The following is a 17,723-nucleotide window of genomic DNA, read 5'->3' as shown; positions in this document are numbered from 1 at the left end:
CTTCTGATTTTGTTTGATTTCCAGCATTTGCAGTTTATTTTTGTAAAACGTTACTATACTTTTATAATACTGCATTATGCGGTTTGTGCATGACAAAAAGAGAAAGCCAGAGAACAGAGGGCATTTGCTGGCAATTAGGAAGTGATGAATGGAAAGTGAAGATGGATTAACTTTAATTGACCAGCTATTGTATTATTGGTTTGATGATACACCGATACCACAGTTACCACTTGTAGAAAGGTAAAACATCCCAAGTTTGTCATGTGCCCACTTTCATGACAAATAGTAGGACAGTATTGACTTTCTTTTAAAATAGTCCATCCTTACCTTTCTTATCAGAATTCACTTAAGTTATAATCAGAATACAAACCTGTCGAAATTGAAAAAGTGAGATGTACCCACTCCCAATATCATCATAGACTTTGAAAGTACGGCGTATTAGCTTCCAACATTTTGCTATACATGGCTGGATCCGCATCATTAAGTCAGTAAAAATCTCATGTTCTGTTCCTGGACTCATCTGTAAGACAGAAAATGTTCTATAACCAAATTCAGACAAGGCTTTGTGGTTGGTTCTAACAGAAAAGAGAAAGCGAACTTTAGGAGAAGTGAAACAACAGAGTAGCCAGATGCACCTGAGGAAATATGTTCATAATGTTGACAACTCATCTCTTACTTCCTAAAATGTTAAATGCCTCTTACTTCCTAAAATGCTAAATGCCTCTCCCTTCACTTCGATAAGAAACTAAAACAGTGCATTATCCACCCATTTAACTTCAAGTGCACATCTGGATGAAAACAGAGACGGAAGTAGAGGAAAAATAAATGAAGGATTTATAGCTGAAAGCTAAAGAGCTGTGAGAGAGGTGCAGAATGGAATTGTTTCCTGGTCAAGAAGCCAAGTGTACAAATCCATTGGATTTTCCAGTTACAACTTGTACAGTGCTTTACTTGTAATGCAAAAGATTAATATGATTCTGCTTGGAACAAATCAATTGTAGCACTGAAGAACAGCTTTTGTTGTCATGACCAATCTTATGTAGATGCTTGTGTGGGTGCAAGAGAAGGAGAGATTGAGGACAATATTGGCTACTACATCTACATTGAGGCCTCAAATTTTGGCAATCACTAGCACCGAAACTGCCACAATTCCATAAAACTATAAAGTTACTCAGTCTTCATAGCATAATTAATGAAAATAACCAAGAAAACATGAGCCTACCCATAAAAAGTGCATAATTCTTTACTGTCTGAAAAGTTTGTTTTATTGTTCATTATACGTACTGGGATCTTTGGATGTGGGATTCTCATTCTCTCGGGTAGGTTCACGTCTAATGGCCCCAATGACAGGACAAGCCGCTGAAGAAATTCATTGTATGCAAAACGTCCAGTGTTCTTGATATCATATTTTTTTGCCAGCTGCTGGAATTCTTCTGTTTTAACTATCAAGCAAAACTTCTTCATTATATCTGGAAATTAAACATTTGAAGAGTCAAACGTTTATATATTTCTCAAACATTTAAGTACAAAGACAATTTTCACTCTGGTTAAGTTTACTGAGCCAAGAGTAAAATTGAAATAAAATTTATGTGAATGCAGCCCAGGCTACATTCAAACCTACTTAAGATTATTTCAGGGTACATAAAATTTAAAAATATCTAAATAAACCTAATCATGATGATCCTAACAAGACAGCCAAATAAATAGTGATATAGTCCAAGAAATTTGGAAAGTAGAAAAATGGCTTCTCACAAGCAGGCAGATCCCAGTATACCTGATTGATGTCGCAGTTTCTATGTAGTTAAAAGGAAGGGCAGGATGTTTTCATAATGTAAACTGTTGAGACTTTACATATTTTGTGGATACATTCAATGATGGAATCTTATAGGGTTTGAATAATATGGTCTACATCTGGATATGCCATAATCAGATGAGAAGTCCATTCAGATCCAACTCAATATTGAGGACAATTTGTTGCATCTTTTAAATATTATTGACAAAAATATTATGACACACTGCTGGAGCAGGTGGGACTTGAACTTAGTGTCCCTATCTCTGGGCCAGAAAACCTATTGGAACACTGTTGCATACTTGGTGTGCATTGACTGGCACCCAGCTCAGAGTTGGACTGGCTTGAACCAGATTACATCTCAGCTTGCTTTCTCTCTCAGTTCACTTACTTCGCACCTACCCATATGCTGGCCTTGTCTCACCAGTTAGTGCAGTCACACCCAGACAGCTTGTTTTACTGGTCAGTTATCCTCAGTAAAGGGGTCATACATCTTACAGCATGGCTGTGTGCTATATTAATCTCCTACATGCTCCATCTTCTGGCAGCTCACATGGTAAACATACTGCACATTGTGTGGTAAACAAGAAGCCATGTCTGAAAGTCAGGATAGGAGTCTTCAGCTCAGTCCATGAAGGTACCTGTTAGTCAAGAGCAGGTTCCTGGACCGGTCAGCATCAGGGTGATTCCAGTCAGGGAATCCATGTCTCTGCAGTTCAGGAAGAGGATCCCAGTCTAACTCTCTTGGTCAGTCTGGGGGATAGCACTCATCCAGGGCTGTCTGGAAAGGTCCCTTAAAGAGGTTGGGTCAGTAAGTTTCTGTAAACAGACCTGACACACCAAGGGGAATAGAGAAGGGGTGGCAACTTGTGAAACTGATTCCCACAACAGAGAAGGGAGTTTCATTTCAGTTGGGTAGTGTGAAGGAGGCATGATTATTGTGATTAATAATAAGTTAGTACATAGAATCTCTACAGGGTGGAAGCAGGTCCATCGAGTCCATAACGACCCTCCAAACAACATCCCACCCAATCCCTCTAACTCTGCATTTCCCATAGCTCATCCACTTAGCCTGCACCTCGCTTGCACGATGGGCAATTAAGCCTGGTCAAACCACTTGTTGACCACTTAACTTGCACAATTTTGGGCTGTGGGAGGAAACCCACGCAGACATGGGGAGAATATGCAAACTCCACTCTGAAGTTAGAATCAAACATAAGTCCCTGGAGCTGTGAGGCTGCTGTACTAATGATTGAGTCACTGTCCTGTCTATCATTGTTATTTAAAACAAATAAAAAAGGATGGCAAACCCTTAAAAGCTTTGGTGTCAATTTCACCCCTGTTCTCAGTGTCTTTCTCTTTGCACTCCTTCTCTATCGCCTTCCAGATTTTGGAAACATCTTTCTTCAGCCTCTGCTCAATTTCCTCACAGTTCACTGATGGTGTCATGGAGGCTCGTTGTTGAGCCAACTCCTGCAAAACACAAAATAAAGTATCAACAAGCTGCAAGGACAGAGACTTATTTCACAGTGACAACTTCCTTGTTTCAGAACAAAAGATCAGAGATTTGGCAAATAAAAGTTGTTGCAACAACTTAGAGGTCACAACATAATTGGAAAATACATACTGTACATGAAAGATGGTTCACAGGCTTGTTTTCATCTAATTTTCAATATTTTCAACAAGTCAGGTATGAGATATAAGAGTTAAAGGCTAGACATTTTTAAAAAAAAGGAAGGACTGGGAGTTTTAAATTATGCTTTTCAGTTTTGAGCATAATTATTTAGGAGTCAAATGCATCCTTCTCTATTTGTAATGTTTGCAGTTTCTTTGCTCAAGATGGGCGATGCTTGGATGAGAGAATTGCTCACCATTGCATTTGTAGCTCAGTGACAATATTAAGCATTAGACACAGATGCTGAAGGATTCCCTCTATGATACCTCAACAAAGTGGTGCAACCTAATCTCAGAAACTGAGCAATAAAATCAGAAAATGTTCAAAACACTAAAAGTGCCCAGCAATGTCTGTGGAGAAAGGCAAGTAAAGTTAATTTTCAGGCTTCTAAAGCAAGCATCTCAGTTAATTCACATTTATTTGAATATAGATTAATAAGACAAGTTCATTATTTGTAAATGACTTCTATCAATATTTTGCTGGCTGTTAAGATTCATTTCTAATGCAATGGACGATGTACAAAAGTTGCAACATGGCTTTTCTCAAAATATTCTCAAAGGCTCTAGTCACCTTATCCTGGTAAGTAGGTCAAAATTACCAAGAAATAGTTGCAGTTGGGCTGAGGAGTGGAGGTCACAGAATCAGAAAGGGTAAACATGAGACATTAGCGCAAGATGCAGTGTTTTAGTAGGGCTTTCAAAAGTCAGGTTGTGTCGAGGAGATGCAGAGACCAAATGGGACAATAAGGAAAAAGAATGAGGGTTACAGGGTTGGAGTGTCAGTGGAGAGTTATCAGGAGCAGTGGGGGAGGTGGAGGGGTTGGTTCAATTGTAGAGTTACCTACGAGTTGGACAAGATTCTAATCAATCTTAATTTCCTAGGTAACCATCCACGTAATAAAGTCTATCTCTCCCAAGTTTCTTAATTGAGGTCAGAGTTGAACACATTCATGCAGTATCTCAGATAGCTGGGTTATGGCCCATTGAAATTTCCTGGGAAATTCCTGCACAGTCAGTGTAATGGGAGTTTCACCAGGTCCCAACACATGTGGTTTTGGGGGTAATTGGATTATTCAGAGACCAGAAAATTTGGGTTAATTAAATAAACAGCTAATTGAGGAACAAATTAAGCATTATTTAAAAGGAAAACAAACAATGGGCCAGAAATTGCTGGGAAAATAATGATGCATTGATAGTATTCACCTTTGTTAATTTGTACAAGATCTAGCATTGGAGCAGAGAAATTAATTTCATGAAGACAATGAGATTAAAAAGCCCAAGCAACACTTCTGGTCCAATGCTTTTGAGCAGAATGATAAACAACTAGGCAGTACCTTTCTATCACTGTGGATGGAAGATGAAGTTTTGGGGCGTCGAGCTTCAGAAGGAGGCCTGCTCCCAGATCCAGGTGTGGATGGTTTAGTCAGTGATGCATTTCCCTTTGGTTGTGATTCCCCTGAATTTTGTCCAGTGAACTGATTCAGAAATTTATGATAATCCAGATTTCCAAATTCATTGACTGGCAAATGGTTCCATAGGTTTTCAAACTGTAAGAAAGTATAAATTTGAATCAAACCACGCAAGTTACTTTTTTCAATAAATGTTTTGCAAAGTATCTGGAGTGCAAAATGTGAAATTAAAGATAATTATAAATTGATCAAAAGTTAACCATGAGCTACATGAAGTTTACTTAATGAAGGATATTCACATGTGTGAATTGAAGACTCCTACTGGTTAGTGTCTTATCATTGCAAATGGAAAGGATCCATTTAGAACATAGAACATAGAACATAGAACATAGAACAATACAGCACAGAACAGGCCCTTCGGCCCACGATGTTGTGCCGAACTTCTATCCTAGATTAAGCACCCATCCATGTACCTATCTAAATGCCGCTTAAAGGTCGCCAATGAATCTGACTCTACCACTCCCACGGGCAGCGCATTCCATGCCCCCACCACTCTCTGGGTGAAGAACCCACCCCTGACATCTCCCCTATACCTTCCACCCTTCACCTTAAATTTATGTCCCCTTGTAACACTCTGTTGTACCCGGGGAAAAAGTTTCTGACTGTCTACTCTATCTATTCCTCTGATCATCTTATAAACCTCTATCAAGTCACCCCTCATCCTTCGCCGTTCCAACGAGAAAAGGCCGAGAACTCTCAACCTATCCTCGTACGACCTACTCTCCATTCCAGGCAACATCCTGGTAAATCTTCTCTGCACCCTCTCCAAAGCTTCCACATCTTTCCTAAAGTGAGGCGACCAGAACTGCACACAGTACTCCAAATGTGGCCTAACCAAAGTCCTGTACAGCTGCAACATCACCTCACGACTCTTGAATTCAATCCCTCTGCTAATGAACGATAATACTCCATAGGCCTTCTTACAAACTCTATCCACCTGAGTGGCAACCTTCAAAGATCTATGTACATAGACCCCAAGATCCCTCTGTTCCTCCACCTGACCAAGAACCCTACCATTAACCCTGTATTCCGCATTCTTATTTGTTCTTCCAAAATGGACAACTTCACACTTGGCAGGGTTGAACTCCATCTGCCACTCCTCAGCCCAGCTCTGCATCATATCTAAGTCCCTCTGCAGCCAACAACAGCCCTCCTCACTGTCCACAACTCCAGCTATCTTTGTATCATCTGCAAATTTACTGACCCACCCTTCGACTCCCTCATCTAAGTCATTAATAAAAATTACAAACAGCAGAGGACCCAGAACTGATCCCTGCGGAACTCCACTTGTAACTGGACTCCATGCTGAATATTTACCATCTACTACCACTCTCTGACTTCGACCGGTTAGCCAGTTTTCTATCCAATTGGCCAAATTTCCCTCTATCCCATGCCTCCTGACTTTCCGCATAAGCCTACCATGGGGAACCTTATCAAATGCCTTACTAAAATCCATGTACACTACATCCACTGCTCTACCCTCATCCATTTAGGGTTGGATGTAACCAAAATCAGCTTAGTTCAATTTCAGGGAGCTTCATGGAGAGTTTGTCTCATGCTCTTCACCTCAACACACCTCATTATTTATGCACCATTGTGCTATTGTGCCCTCACCAGCAGCACACCACTTGCCACTGCCAGGGCCTCCTGAGAATCCTAGCATCCATGCCATACTTAGAGCACAACAGTACACCAGCTTGTGTGCTGTCAGTCAGGAGGTGGCCTTCATATTTTCTTTGTGTAAAGAATTGCCCCAGAGATGGCCAAGAAAGGGACGTTAGGACTCTGCTTCACTCCCAGGAGATCCTGGTATGTGGGATGTTGCAGAAGCGACCAAGTACCAGATTCTCAAGTTGCTTCTGGGTCAGTGCTATTTCTATAGTTTGGAGAAATGCACACAATGCCACAAAGGGTGAATGACCTTCTGCACTCCAGGGGCAGTGCCACCACCTTCTCTCTTCTATCTCACACTAAGGCTCATGGGAATAAAGGATACTTGCGGGAGATACTAAAAGTTCAGGACACCAAAAGCCCTCGAAGCATATAAAAAGGAAATCAAAGAGGGAGCATGATTAAATAGGTAATATAAAGGAAAATCCAAAAGCACATTATTAGCATATTAGAGGTAAGAGGATAACCGAAAAAAGAGAGGGGAGGCTATTAGGAAAATAAGTTGCCAATTGTGTGTGGAGCTGAAAGATGTAGATGAGGTTTTAAATTAGTTCACATTCATGACAGATCACAATGTAGATTTAGAAATCAGGGAGGGGTCTTTGATTTACTTGAACAAACTGCAATTGAGAGATAGAAGTTAAAAGCAGTTTTAATGGGTTTAATTTTTAATAAATCCCCAGGACCAGCTGAAATTTATCACAGCCTGCTATGGGAGGCAGAAGGGAGATTGCAGGGGGCCTGACATTAATTTTCAAAACCTCTCTGGCCACAGAAGAGGGGGCAGAGGACTGGAGAGCAGATAGTGTGGGAAAATTATTCAGGAAGAATGGTAAGGAGAAACCAGGGAACTGCAGCTGAGTGAGTCTAACATCTATGGGAGGAAACTGTTGGAAAAAATTCTGAGAGACAGAATTAATCTTCATTTGGACAGATAGGGAATAATCAAGGGAAATCAGCATGGTCTTGTGGGAGAGATCATGTCAAAGTGTTGATTTGAGTTTTTGAACCAGGTGACCAGATGTGTGAATTCGGGTTGTGCAGTGTGTATTGTCTACATAGATTTCAGGAAGGCTTTTTACAAGCTCTCATCTGGGAGAACGAGCAAGAAGGTGTCAGCCCATACAATTCACAATAAATTGAAAAATTTATTTCCTTCATATTTCCTTTATGTCTAACGGACACCCTGTGAAGGTATATCATAACCTTGACTTTTAATCTCTTGACCAGTAAAGGCAAAAATCCTATATGCAGCTTTAACCACCTTATCCATTTATTCGGTTGTTACACCAATGTCCCAGAGATGGCCGAGAAAGGGACGTTAGGACTCTGCTTCACTCCCAGGAGATCCTGGTATGTGGGATGTTGCAGAAGCGACCAAGTACCAGATTCTCAAGTTGCTTCTGGGTCAGTGCTATTTCTATAGTTTGGAGAAATGCACACAATGCCACAAAGGGTAAATGACCTTCTGCACTCCAGGGGCAGTGCCACCACCTTCTCTCTTCTATCTCACACAAAGGCTCATGAGAATAAAGGATACTTGCGGGAGATACTAAAAGTTCAGGACACCAAAAGCCCTCGAAGCATATAAAAAGGAAAAAATTGGCTTTGTGGCCAGAGGGTGATGAATAACACTTGTCCTTATGACTGCAAGCCTGTGTCCCATGGCATCCCACAGGTTTCGATGGTGAGTCCCTTGATGTTTGTGAAGTAATATTAATGGTCTATAAACAAATTTTGGATGTTTGATCGCAAATTCGCATTTAACATGAAAATTGGTGGTTTGCTGAAGAATGAGGAGGAAAGCCTAGGACCACACAATGATGTACACAGCTTGGTCAGATGGGGCAAAATGTGTCAAATGGAATTTAATTCTGAACAGTGTATGAGGTAATGCATTTGGAAGGACTAACTAGGCAAGAGAGTACACAATGAATGGTAGGACCTTAGGACAAAGGATCAGAGGGACATTGGTGTAACAACCGAATAAATGGATAAGGTGGTTCAGGCTGCATATAGGATTTTTGCCTTTACTGGTCAAGAGATTAAAAGTCAAGGTTATGATATACCTTCACAGGGTGTCCGTTAGACAACAGTTGGAGTACTGTGTGGAATTGTAAGGAGCATCCAGGAGGGTTTCCTACAGTAGTATATAAATAGTCCAACTTGGGAAAGGGCCATACTGGACCTGGTGTTGGGGAATGAGCCCAGCCAGGTGGTTGAAGTTTCAGTAGGGGATTACTTTGGGAATAGTGATCACAATTCTGTAAGCTTTAAAATATTCATGGACAAAGATGAGAGTGGTCCTAAAGGAAGAGTGCTAAGTAGAGGGAAGGCCAACTATACCAAAATTCAGCAGAAACTGGGGAATGCAGATTGGGAGCAGCTGTTTGAAGGTAATTCCACACTTTTTATGTGGGAGGTTTTTAAAGAGAGGTTGGTTAGAATTCAGGAGAGATATGCTCCTGTGAAAATGAGGGACAGAGATGGCAAAGTTAGGGAACCATGGATGATAGGTGAAATTGTGAGACTAGCTAAGGGGAAAAAGGAAGCGTACATAAGGTCTAGGTGACTGAAGACAGACAAAGCTTTGGAAGAATATCGGGAATATAGGACCAATCTGAAATGAGGAATTAAGGGGGCTAAAATGAGTCCTGAGATAGCTTTAGCAAACAGGGTTAAGGAAAATCCCAAAGCCTTTTATTCATATATAAGGAGCAAGAGGGTAATGAGAAACAGGGTTGGCCCACTCAAGGACAAAGGAGGAAAGTTATGGGTGGAGTCAGAGAAAATGGGTGAGATTCTTATTGAGTACTTTGCATTAGTATTCACCGAGGAGAGGGACATGACAGATGTTGAAGTTGGACAGATATTTGATTACTCTAAGTCAAGTCAGCATAAGGAGGGAGGAAGTGTTGGGTATTCTAAAAGGCATTAAAGTGGACAAGTTCCCAGATCCGGATGGGATCTATCCCAGGTTACTGAAGGAAGCGAGAGACAAAATAGCTGGGACCTTAACAGATACCTTTGCAGCATCCTTGAACAATGTTGAGGTCCCGGAGGACTGGAAAATTGCTAATGTTGTCCCCTTATTTAAGAAGGGTAGTAGAGATAATCCAGGTAATTATAGATTGGTGAGCCTGACATCAGTGGTAGGGAAGCTTATTAGTATAAATGATTTGGATGCAAGCATAAGAGGTACAGTTCATAAGTTTGCAGATGACACCAACATTGGAGGTGTAGTGGACATCGAAGAAGGTTACCTCAGATTACAACAGGATCTTGATCAGATGAGCCAATGAGCTGAGAAGTGGCAGATCGAGTTTAATTTAGATAAATGTAAGGTGCTGCATTTTGGGAAAGCAAATCTTAGCATGACTTATACACTTAATGGTAAGGTCTTCAGGAGTGTTGCTGAATAAAGAAACCTTGGAGTGCAAGTTCTCAGCTCCTTGAAAGTGGAGTTGCAGGTAGATAGGATATTGAAGAAGGTGTTTAGTATGCTTTCCTTTATTGGTCAGAGTATTGAGTACAGGAGTTGGGAAGTCATGTTGCGACTGTACAGGACATTGGTTCGGCCACAGTTTTAATATTGCGTGCAATTCTGGTCTCCTTCCTATCGGAAAGATGTTGTGAAACTTGAAAGGGTTCAGAAAAGATTTACAAGGATGTTGCCAGATTTGGAGGATTTGAACTACAGAGAGAGGCTGAATAAGCTAGGTCTGTTTTCCTTGGAGCGTCAGAGGCTGAAGGGTGACCTTATAGAGGTTTATAAAATCATGAGGGGCATGGATAGGATAAATAGGCAAAGTCTTTTCTCTGGGGTGGGGGGAATCCAGAACTAGAGGGCATAGGATTTTAGGGTGAGAGGGGAAAGATATAAAAGAGACCGAAGGGGCAATTTTTTCACGCAGAGGGTAGTACGTGTATGGAATGAACTGCCAGAGGAAGTGATGGAGGCTAGTACAATTGAAACATTTAAAAGGCATCTGGATGGGTATATGAATAGAAAGTATTTGGAGGGATATGGGCCAGATGCTGGCAGGTGGGACTAGATTGGGTTGGGATATCTGGTCGGTATGGACGGGTTGGACCGAAGGTTCTGTTTCCATGCTGTACTTCTCGTGACTCTATGTCAAGAACCCAATTTATTCCAATTTTAACATTTTCTCTACTGACTTGCTATTGTCACATTCAGAGTTGTTTAATTCAAATTTTCACATTAATTAAAAATGCAAGAAAATCCTTCTTTACACTGTTTTATTAAAAATAGTCAAGGAATACTATTCATTAATCCATTTTCCCCAAGAAAGTAAAGACTTCAAAGTAAAAGGGATGGAAAGAACAACATCCAATCATAATTTCTATTACTCAAAAACCCACCTGTTCATCTGTGAGGCTCATGAAATGTTTGAAAAATATTTCCTTAAAGTGCTTCTTAGAAACAACTTTTATATTTGCATAATCAACCTCTTCAAACTCTTGAGTAATGATGTAGAGGCATGAGTTAACAACCTCTCGGATGTGGGACATAATTTCATCCATCGTTAACTGTTGAGATGACTTAGGTCTGCTGGCTTGATCTTGTCCTTCTGGTTTCTCTGCAGCCTGCATTACAAAATAAGTTTTATTTATTATAAGTTATACAATCAACTGCAGACAACACAAGTAAATCAAAATGCATGTATTTTCACACATGTAGCTCTGTATGTGCTCGCCTTGTGATTCAACTGATGATGATTTCATATCAGAGGTCTTTCACCCACTGATCTATGGAATGACATTGCTCTGTTTTCATTGACTAATCTACTATGCAAGACTTGGTTCAGAAGCTAAAAACTGCAATATTGTGTGTATTACAACGAAAGTCAATTCTTCTGAAATTCTCTCATCAACCCAAAAATGGCCTACTAGCCATCGAAAAATGACAGTCTCCGATTTTATTGAAGAATACAGAATTAAACATGTCCATTCAGTTATATAATTGTCCCCACGTTGAATCCTAAGGAGAACGATAATTATTTTATTGTCAACATAAAAAGGATTAATTTAGAAAGTCAATGGTGACTGTCAATAGTGATGTGAATAGGTGTTTCTGCAGGCAATGTAGACATTATAACTTGGATGTCAGCTCACATCTCTCTGAGCCCGGTGCTAACAAGTCCTAGTCCTACTCCTATGTTCTCACAACTCTAACACCCAAACATGATTCAACTGCATTGTGCATGTTAAATAGTCATTCTGACATCATCATAGATTTAGAAATGCTTTAACCTAAATATTCACTCTAATCTAAAAACTATACTCACCATTATTTTATATTGGTAAGAAAGGTTAACACTTCCTAATTATTTAAATAAATACTATGCTTCATTAAACCACACAGAAATGGAAAACAATGATGAAATTATATTATCTCTCACATTATGAAAACAATCAGACAACAACAAAAAAGCTAAATTATGAAATCCGTTAGAAAGAAATTTTAGAAAAATGCAAATCATGATGCATTTTGGAATGTGATGTGCTGGAATCTGGTCAAGATTTAAAACGTTCTAAGATTGTTTATCTGATATCACCATTGTACTACAACAGCAATGGGATCAAATGGAACCTGTGAGGTCAGACAGTGAAGGAGTTGAAAAGATGTGTGGGAGCATAGACTGAAATCTGAAATATAGGAAGAAAAACTTAATAAATAAACAGCCTACCTTTAGCTTTTCAAAATAGAAAAACCAGATTGATTTTTAGTTTGAAACCATGGGCACAATTTTTTCCATGGCTTCTGGACCCTATTGTCAGCCTCAAATGGGAGGTCAGAAACCAGTAATTTGTGGGAAATATCTGTGATTTAAATAAAACAAAGAACCTGAGAGCGCAGGAGCAGGCCCTTCAGCCCTCCAACTCTGCGCCGATCAGATCCTCTATCTAAACATGCCGCCTATTTTCTAAGGATCTGTATCCCTTTGCTCCCTGCCCATTCACGTATCTGTCTAGATACGTCTTAAATGACGCTATCGTTCCCGCCCCTACCACCTCCGCTGGCAATGCATTCCAGGCACCCAACAACCTCTGCGTGAAGAATTTTCCCCATATATCTCCCCTAAACATTTCCCTCTCACTTTGAACTCGTGACCCCTAGTAACTGAGTCTTCTACTTTGGGATAAGGTTTCTTGCTATCTACCCTGTCTACACCTCTCATGATTTTGTAGGCCTCCATCAGGTCCCCCCTCAACCTCCTTTCCAATAAAAATAATCCTAATCTACTCAACCTCTCCTCATAGCTAGCACCCTTGATACCATCCTGGTGACCCCCCTCTGCACCCTCATTGAAGCATCCACATTCTTTTGGTAATGTGGCAATTAGAACTGTACGCAGTATTCCAAATGTAGCCGAACCAAAGTCTTATACAATTGTAACATGACCTGCCAACTCTTGTACTCAATACCCAATCCGATGAAGGAAAGCATGCTGTATGCCTACTTGACCACTCTACTGACCTGTGTTGCCACATTCAGGGAACAATGGACCCAGATCTCTCTATATATCAATTTTCCCCAGGACTTTTCCATTTACGGTATAGTTCACTCTCGAATTTCAACCTCCAAAATGCATCACCTTGCATTTGTCCGGATTGTCCATCTGCCATTTCTCCGCCCAACTCTTCAACCTATCTATATGTTGCTGTATTCTCCGACAGTCCCCTTCACCATCTGCTACTCCACCAATCTTAGTGTCATCTGCAAACTTGCTCATGAGGCAACCTACACCTTCCGCCAAATCATTTATGTGCATCACAAACAACAATGGTCCCAGCACAGATCCCTGTGGAACACCACTGGCCATTTTGAGTAGCTTTCTTCCATTACTACTCTCTTCTCCTGTTGTCCAACCAGTTCTCGATCCATCTAGCTCGAACACCCTGGATCCCATGTGACTTCACCTTCTCTATCAGCTTACTATGGGGAACTTTATCAAATGCCTTGCTAAAGTCCATGTTTATGACATCTACATCTCTTCCCTCATCAATCAACTTTGTGATTTCCTCAAAGAATTTGCTCCACAATGGCCAAGAATTGCTCAAAGGGTAGATTGGTTCTTCCTTGGAACTGGAGACATGCCAGATTATATACAGCAGCATATACGTGAGGGATAAGTCATCTCAAGATGGAGAAACCTTCTCTCCAAACTTTTGACAATCTCTCAGGATTCAAACCATAATAATGGGAACACCAGATCATGCATAGAGGCAGTCTACAGCTCAATTGAAAGCAGGAAGGCAGGAGGAGTCTTGTAGTGCTGCCACCAGTTAGTCTGAGGCTTGTTGCTTGGTTTCCAAATGCCTCTGGGGAACTGGAGGATGATGGGAAAAAATTACATTTATTGACTCTTAAAGAGTTCAATCACTTGCCTACCACCCATCAATTGAGTAGCCGTGTCACCGTCTCCCCACCCACATCCCCCTTTGTACCTCCTGGGGTAGGATGGAACTGAATGACTAGCATGCCATTGGCAGTGTGAACATCCCAGGCACCACCCGCCACCTCCCCCCCTTCCCCCGCTGCTACCCCCTCCAACTCTGCCTCCATCGGATCCTAAAACTCCAGCCCTCTATAAGAATATAGGATAAAGGAAAGACAGAAAACCTACGTACAAAATGTTGCAAATCAATGAGATATGGTGAATACAATGTTAAAAGACAAGCATAAGATAAAGTAACAACTATGATCGAAAATAAGAGTTACTTGGTTTAACAGCAAATTAGCTTTTCATTTCATTGAGCACATCGCCTGATTCGTTCTTTTGTGTAGTCTCAAGAAAGATGTTCAGTTTTATAATGCATTCCACTGTTGCCAGGCATGTCAAAAATGTTTTACTATCAACAAAGTACCTTTGGAATGAATTCACTGGTAATGTAGGAAATGTGACATACAATTTGCACAAGACAAGGTTTGGTAAACAGCAATGAAATAAATTAACAGATTTTTTTTAAAAACACAAACAATGTAGGTTTGGGGAGTAAACGTAGGCCACGACTTAATAAGAACACATCTGTCCATTTTTACGTTCACATGAGACTGAAACGCCAATGGTACAATGCTTCTCCAAGATTGACACTGAGGCATTGACCAATATGACCCAGTCTTTGGAGTGGATACCTCAACCCACAATTACCTGATTATAATAGTAAAAAGTTTAATGTTGTTAAAATGCATCAAAGTTTGTCACAGGGCCATTAACAAATGAAGTTAGACTCAGAGCCATTTAACAAGATATTAGAAAAGGTGATCAAAACTTTGGACAAAAAGTTCAGTCTTAAAGCGCATCTTAACAAATGATTAAAAAGTAAAGAAAGGCTGATGATGGAGATGTAAATGCTAGGGAGAGGTGAGAACATTAATACTGAGCTATAGCTAACAATAAATCCTCTGATCTGACACTTTAACTGTAAATTTTTTAATTCACTCATGGAATGAGGGTATCACTGGCTACTTGCGGAACGTTTCAGAGAACACCTCTGGGACACCCGGACCAACAAACCCAACCACCCCGTAGCTCAACACTTCAACTCCCCCTCCCACTCCACCAAGGACATGCAGATCCTTGGACTCCTCCATCGCCAAACCATAGCAGCACGTAGGGTTGGAGGAAGAGCGCCTCATCTTCCGCCTAGGAACTCTCCAACCACAAGGGATGAACTCAGATTTCTCCAGTTTCCTCATTTCCCCTCCCCCCACCTTGTTTCAGTCAAATCCCTCGAACTCAGAACCGCCTTCTTAACCTGCAATCTTCTTCCTGACCTCTCCGCCCCACCTCCACCCCCACTCCGGCCTATCACCCTCACCTTGACCTCCTTCCACCTATCGCATTTCCAATGCCCCTCCCCCAAGTCCCTCCTCCCTACCTTTTATCTTAGCCTGCTGGACACACTTTCCTCATTCTTGAAGAAGGGCTCATGCCCGAAACGGCGATTCTCCTGCCCCTTGGATGCTGCCTGACCTGCTGTGCTTTTCTAGCAACACATGATCACTGGCTAAGCCAGCATTTATTGCCCATCTATAGTTGCCCCCAAAAAGGTGGTTGTGAGCTGTTTTCTTGAACCACTGCACTCCACATGCTGTGGGTAGACACACAATGCTCGTACAGAAGGAATTCCAAGATTTTGACCCAGTGACAGTGAAGGTACGGCAATATATTTCCAATTCAGATAGTGCATGGCTTGGAGGGAACCTGCAGACGGTGGCTTGCCACTGTACCTGCAGCCCTTGTCCTTTCAGATGGAACTGTTGTGGGTTTGGATGGGGTTGTCTAAGTATCTTTAGCAAATTTCCGCAGCGCATCTTGTAGATAGTACACAGTGCTGCTGTAGAGTGTCAGTTGTGGAGGAAGAGGATGATTGCAGGTGTGCCAATCAAGCTTTGTCCAGATAGTATCAAACTAGGAGTATTGTTGGGGTGAACTCATCTGGCAAGTGTGGATTATTCCATCATACTCCTGACTTGTACCTTTTGATGGTGGGCAGACTTTGGGGAGTCAGGTGGTGTTACTCGCTACAGGATTCTTAGCCTCTGACTTGCTCTAGGAGATACAGTAATTTTATGGTTAGTCCAGCACAGTTTCTAGTCAATGGTTTTTTTTTCAGCCTTTATTATATTCATTAAGGAATCCAAGTTCTTCAACACTGCCATCTCTAGCAAAATGAACTATCAGCATTTGGGTTCTTTAATGAATAACAACAGCCATATTTCTCCATTAAACTTCTTGGAGCAACCTTGCCATTGCTCAAATGAAATCATCATCATCATTATTCCAGAATATCACAATATTTATTTTATCAATTAGTGAAATCTATATAAAATATCAGTAGCAAAGCTTCACACATCAACTTTGCTGACGGAATTTCTTCCCTAAAGGAGGATGTGAACCCATCTTTTACGCCAAAATTCAACCAAAGAATGTTAAGTAGTTCTGGAATATAGCCTAAATCTTCACCCACTAACAACTATAGGAAGTGTACTGTGTCAAATATTGCAGTGTTAGTGTGATTTAATAAAGTGACTGCGTGCTTCCCCAAAATACATTCTAACAACGTGGAAATGATACATTTGAGTTGAAGACTGTGAAAACTTCAATCAAAACCTCAGCAACAGCTGTTGACCTCTGACACAAAGGGAAACATTAATAGGAGGCAATCTTGAGTGGCCAGAATGTAAAGCTGTAATCTAAACATCCCATTAATCATTATTTGCTAAAACTGTTGTTAACCTAGGCTTAGTGATTCATATGACTTTATAAACTGAATATTCTTCTATTCTCAGATATCAAGGTACATTCAAAAGGAAATATGGCCCTGTTGAAACTGAAGGAACTGTTGTCATTATGATAACACACAGTAGAAGCTGATAGATACTTTAAACTTAACTTTAAATAAAACGCATGCTTCTAAAATCCTTGAATAATTAAGTTACAATTCAGCACTTAAATAAAAGACAAGTTACATGATTGTGAATATGAAAGACTTCATTAGTTAGTATCTCTTTCTAAAGCTCTGCAACATTCATCTTAAACATTTTATAAAATGCGGTACAGCTGTGCAACACAATGGAGGTTTATATTTGCTTGTCAGGAGAAAGGACTAAACATTGAGGAATAAACATTAAATGCGAATTATGCTGACCTTATAGTTGTAGATATTGTAGCTCTGTAGGAAGTCAAGCCAGTCTACCATGTAGTCTGAATCTAATTTCAATTTGCTGAGAAGGTAATTGAACTCCTTGTCTGTCAGTCTGAAGCATACATTATGAAGCACCTGGCGGAATGCTAATGAATTGATCTTCCCATTCCCATATTTATCAAATGATTTGAAGGCCTAAGAAAACAAAATTTAAAAAAAACAATGTTTCACATCCACGTTTATTCTAATAAAAACATCTTCCAAATCCCTTTGGTGCATCAATGCACAACACAGCAAGTCATTAAGTCAAACAGACCAATAAAGTTTCAGATTTCATCAACTGGGTTAGTTGATATGGTAAGATAACCTTAATGGTCTTGACTAGGGAAAGAATAATACAGGACTCCTGCTATCATTATCAAGAACTACTGAAGTGGTACACA

At 40.5% G+C, this 17,723-nt stretch overlaps 1 protein-coding gene across 1 annotated transcript in view; it reads right to left on the bottom strand.

The window, feature by feature from the left end:
* Positions 1 to 17,723, bottom strand: part of efcab6 (EF-hand calcium binding domain 6) — a 116,282-nt gene that overhangs the window by 1,418 nt on the left and 97,141 nt on the right. Inside the window, exons 26-31 of the mRNA XM_072552383.1 lie at positions 17,284 to 17,475; positions 10,987 to 11,211; positions 4,798 to 5,010; positions 3,100 to 3,262; positions 1,285 to 1,469; positions 371 to 520 (exon numbers count right to left, since the gene is read on the bottom strand). Of these exons, the coding sequence (XP_072408484.1) occupies positions 371 to 520; positions 1,285 to 1,469; positions 3,100 to 3,262; positions 4,798 to 5,010; positions 10,987 to 11,211; positions 17,284 to 17,475 (1,128 nt within the window). The remainder of the gene's footprint in view (positions 1 to 370; positions 521 to 1,284; positions 1,470 to 3,099; positions 3,263 to 4,797; positions 5,011 to 10,986; positions 11,212 to 17,283; positions 17,476 to 17,723) is intronic.

Source organism: Chiloscyllium punctatum, chromosome 32, assembly GCF_047496795.1.
Source record: "Chiloscyllium punctatum isolate Juve2018m chromosome 32, sChiPun1.3, whole genome shotgun sequence".
Lineage (NCBI taxonomy): Eukaryota > Metazoa > Chordata > Chondrichthyes > Orectolobiformes > Hemiscylliidae > Chiloscyllium > Chiloscyllium punctatum.
The sequence above is the reverse complement of the archived record's forward strand: the minus strand, read 5'-3'. Positions and strand labels throughout refer to the sequence as shown.